Here is a 3,349-nt window from a genome sequence, read left to right on the forward strand (position 1 = left end):
TATATATGCATATATATTAATGTTTTAAACACATCTATTCGAATTAAGACAAAAGTACACATGTATATAACTAAGGTACACTTCTATACATTTCATAGGATTCATGTACACGAATGTAAGGTACACATCCATTGATGTTAGCCTCCACTGAACAATGTCATTTAATAGGAGGCCAATATCAAAAGCAAAAAATATAGGTAAGTAAAATCAATAGTAGTAGTAGTAGTAGAAACAGTAGTAGCAATAGTGGTAGTAGTAATGGCAGTATTAGTAGTAGTAGCAATAATAGTAGTAGTAGCAGCAGTAAAAGCAGTAGTAGTAGTAGCAGTAGTAATAATAGTAGTAGTAGCAGTAGTAATAGCAGTAATAGCAGTAGTATTAACATAAATGATATATGTATAAGCAATGATAGCAGTAGTAGTAATAATAGTAGCAATAATAGTAATAGTAGCAGTAGTAGTAGCAACAATAGTAATAGTAGCAGTAGAAGTAGTAGCAATAATAGTAATAGTAGCAGTAGAAGTAGTAGCAATAATAGTAATAGTAGCAGTAGTAGTAGTAGCAATAATAGTAATAGTAGCAGTAGTAGTAGTAGCAATAATAGTAATAGTAGCAGTAGTAGTAGTAGCAATAATAGTAATAGTAGCAGTAGTAGTAGTAGCAATAATAGTAATAGTAGCAGTAGTAGTAGTAGCAATAATAGTAATAGTAGCAGTAGTAATAGTAGCAATAATAGTAGCATTAATAGTATGAATGAGAATTAGGATTGCGTGTAATTTTGATGAAAATGAAAATGCGGTAATTACATCTTACTTAAAGAACTTATTCAATCTCATTAATGTCTCTTCAAACTTTGTTAGTCTTCATGCGCCTGACATGCTTTGCTGTTGTTGTTGTTTCTGTGCGTGTGTGTATGCTTCTGTGAGCTTTTGAAGTGTCATTTTTATATGGTGATTTGTTACTCAGAAATGAAAATAGAAAAGAACGTTATGTATAAACAAGATGACACCGGTAAGAATGACATGGATAACAGTGAGGTGCTACGTTCAGATAACCTATTCTTCTATCGAGAAAAGTATACTGAAATATCACCAAATCTTAGCTACTACTAAGTTGGTCGCAGTCCTTTAGTTCATTTCTAAAATGAAAGCAATGCTAGAAAAATGAAGAATATAGATAAATCCCCATATCAAGCTATAAAGCTCAACTCAACAAGAAATCTTGACAAAACTCACTCGCAAAAATCGCCTTTACCAAGCTAGCGTGCATACACAACCGGGCCCTATAACAGCTCACACAATGACATGCGGAGGACCAAACCACGTAAGAGAGAGAGAGAGAGAGAGAGAGAGAGAGAGAGAGAGAGAGAGAGAGAGAGACAAACAGGCAGACAGATAGAGAAAGAGATTGAGAGAGAGAGAGAAATAGATAGACCTACATACATATACAGGTTCTAAAGTTCCAAATTCAAATCATTATCTTGGCAGAGCGTGGGATGGGTATCCGTAGCATCGGTGCCAATGAACTTGTACTCCGATCCAATCTTGTCCATATGGTATGCGGCGAAACTCCCCGGGTTAGGATCAACCACAAGCGACATGTTGAGTTCAGTGTCAGAGTAAGGTATTCTGTTGACGTAACCCCAGGTAATGGGTCGCTGGTCTCCCTGGAAGCAGTACTGGCACAGCTCCACTATCATTCCCGTCCCGGCTGCAGAAGGAGGAGGTTGAGTCTCTGATGGGTAGACTGATACATGTTTAAGTAGACAGATCGACAGATGAATATCCACACCACTTATGGAATTTGCAGTTGATATGGCAGATCAATTTGAATAACCAGTAAATCAATTAATCAATTATCACTGCTGGGTTGCAGCCCGGAACCACTTAGGAACCATTATTAGTAGTAGTATCATTATTTTTGTTATTATTATTAATATTTTTATTATTACTATGATGATGATGATGGTGATGATAATTATTATTATCATTATTATTACTATTACTATCATTACTATTATTATTATTATTATCATCATCATTTGTATTATTATTATTATCATCATTGTTATTATTATTATTATTATTATTATTATTATTATCATTATCATCGCTATCATATACCTGTAATAATAATAATTATAATTATTATCAACATCAGTACTATCATTATTATCACAATAATTTTATTATCAATAGCAATATTACTATAATTATTCTCATTATTATTAGATGCCTCTCGCTTGAGCCTATATATACTGTACAGTATATACACTATGGCGATAATAAACTCAAGATTATCAGTTCGGCAGTCTTCACTGACGGTGTATGTCCTTTAATAAAAAAAAGTCAATGATAAATTATATAATAAGTTAAGTGATAAGTTAAATAAAAGGTTAATAAAGCTGTTTTAACCTGGTACCACCGAGATGTGTGATGGCGTGGATCCCACTTTCGAATGACAACCTTTTCTTGCCACGGATATTCAAAAGCTCGCAAGCTCCTCTCCATGGTATTATTTTGAGAGAGAGAGAGGAAGAGAGAGAGAAAGAGGGGGGAGAAAAAGATGGAAGAGAGAGAGTGAGAGAGATAGAGAGAGGGGGGGGAGAGAGAGAGAAAGAAAAAGAGAAAAATAGAGAGAGAGGCAGAGACAGAGAAAGAAGGAGAGAGAGAAAAAAAAGAGGTATGGAGGGAGGGAGGAGGGAGAGAGATATAGGGAGGGGGGGAAGCGAAGAGAGAAAGATGGAAGAGAGAGAGGGGGGGGAGATAACAGTACGGATCTCCGATATTTTTCATACAAAGGGAGAAGGGCGATATGTAAAAAGTAAAAAATAATTATTCTGAAATTTATTTTTGGTTCATCAGTGTAGCAATGAATTTTCTGGCGTGATTTTTTTGCTTTACCTTACCTCTTGTGTTTAATAATTACAGAGTAACCAACTAAAAAGTTTGAAAGATATTATTCAAATCTCAATAAACATTATATGTTACCACTACGTATATATTTAAAATAATGTTCAATTTTGCCATGAAAGTTTTTTTCTTATATATATATTTTCATCACGCTGAAATGTAGCCTACCGTACTGTTTTTTTTTTCTTTTCTTTTCTTTTCTTTTCTTAGTCTAAATAAAACGAAATGAAGAACGAGGTGTTTCAACATTTTAATATCGAGGGACGCGGGAAATTTATACTTTTATTTATTCATTTAATTTATTCATTTATTCCTTCTCTCACTTTTATTTCCATTTCCTCTCTCCCATCTATTCTCTCTCTTTCTTTCACTTATTCCCATCATTCTTCACGCTCTCTCTCTTCAGACCTTTCTTTCCTCTTTTTCCTATCGTTCAT

General features: G+C 34.1%; 1 protein-coding gene across 1 annotated transcript in view; it reads right to left on the reverse strand.

Moving 5' to 3' along the window:
- Nucleotides 1-685: 685 nt before the first annotated feature.
- LOC125042088 overlaps nt 686-3,349 on the reverse strand; it is a 14,076-nt gene continuing 11,412 nt past the window's right edge. The window contains exon 5 of the mRNA XM_047637554.1: nt 686-1,710. Within this exon, the coding sequence (XP_047493510.1) occupies nt 1,454-1,710 (257 nt within the window). The 3' untranslated portion in view covers nt 686-1,453. The remainder of the gene's footprint in view (nt 1,711-3,349) is intronic.

This window comes from Penaeus chinensis, chromosome 31 (assembly GCF_019202785.1).
Source record: "Penaeus chinensis breed Huanghai No. 1 chromosome 31, ASM1920278v2, whole genome shotgun sequence".
In the NCBI taxonomy this organism is placed as follows: Eukaryota; Metazoa; Arthropoda; class Malacostraca; order Decapoda; family Penaeidae; genus Penaeus; species Penaeus chinensis.